Below are 1,144 nucleotides of genomic sequence, written 5' to 3'. Positions count from 1 at the left end.
TGCAGCGCCCCGCGGGTGCGCACCCTGCCCGGAGCCTCGGCCGGCCCCGGGGCGCTGTGTCCGCGCGCAACGAGGGGGAGAGCCGCCTGCCTCAGGGCGGCAAAGATTTAGCTTGCAAAATCTCTCCTTATACCTCTCGGGACAAGCGAGCCCAGCCCTCCCTCCCTCCCGTCCGCGTTTCAGCTTTGCCACAGGCCCCGCAAGACGCCCCCCTGCCCCAGTGCCGGTGCCGGAGCCGAGCGCCCCCGCCGCCCGCGATGCGCACGATTGCCGGGAGCTCGCACTCCCGAGGGCGGCTCGGAAGACGCCGGTGTGTAAAGCACAGTGGAGGTCATGGTCTTGCCGTCGTGTTTAGTAAGCCCGAGGTGAAGCAGGAGCGAGGCCAGGACGCCCCGTCGGCCGCGGGCACCGGGAGGGCATGTGCGGAACGAGCCCAGCCGGGCCCGGCCCACGCAGCGCCTTATTTCCTTTTTAAAAAAATTGTTTTAATAAAAACCAACCGGTTCTCCTAAGCGAGACAGCTGCTGTGTTAGCAAAGAAGACGCAGGGGCTGCCCGAGGAGCCTCCCGCAGACAGAGCGGCCCTTGCCCCGCTGCAAACCCTAGGGGACTTTCACAGCTCCCGTTTGTACCTGCCCGGGGGAAGCAGCTGAGAGCAGAGATGAAGAGGGCGGTGATGGTGCAACTAACTGTCGAAGGTGTTATCTGCCTGTCTCGCTGGCAGGTGCTGCTTCGCATCAGCACCCAGGGATCCTCCATTAGCATTTTTGGTGGAGCCCGTATGGATGGATGTATGGCTGCATTAATTTTTTTAAACGACGCTGTTTTCTTTCCAGGGACACTTCTTTGATATGCAGTTCGCGACGATTAGAGCAAGCTCGGTCTGCTCTCGGCGTCATTAAGGCTACGCATCTGAATAAGAAAAGGCAGGGAGAGCTTAAAGCTCATTTGTATGAAGAAGGATCCCCCCCAAAAATAAGTAAAATTAAATTAAAAAAAAAAACGCACAAAAAAAATCCCACACTACCCCCCTGCGAGCCTCTGGGGCGATCCCAGGGGCTGGGAATCCCGGCGAGAGGCTGGAGAGTTTCTTTCCCTGCAACTTCGTTTGCGCTCAGAAATGCGGCTCCTGCCCGTGGAGAACA

At 59.0% G+C, this 1,144-nt stretch overlaps 1 protein-coding gene across 1 annotated transcript in view; it reads right to left on the bottom strand.

The window, feature by feature from the left end:
- TFAP2C (transcription factor AP-2 gamma) overlaps window positions 1–764 on the bottom strand; it is an 11,048-nt gene extending 10,284 nt beyond the window's left edge. The window contains exon 1 of the mRNA XM_006018205.2: window positions 690–764. Coding sequence (XP_006018267.1) covers window positions 690–764 — 75 coding nt within the window. The remainder of the gene's footprint in view (window positions 1–689) is intronic.
- Between the last annotated feature and the right edge of the window lie 380 nt (window positions 765–1,144).

The sequence above is a fragment of the Alligator sinensis genome, unplaced genomic scaffold, assembly GCF_000455745.1.
Source record: "Alligator sinensis unplaced genomic scaffold, ASM45574v1 scaffold115_1, whole genome shotgun sequence".
NCBI classification, from domain to species: Eukaryota; Metazoa; Chordata; order Crocodylia; family Alligatoridae; genus Alligator; species Alligator sinensis.
This window is presented reverse-complemented; position numbering and strand designations above follow the sequence as displayed.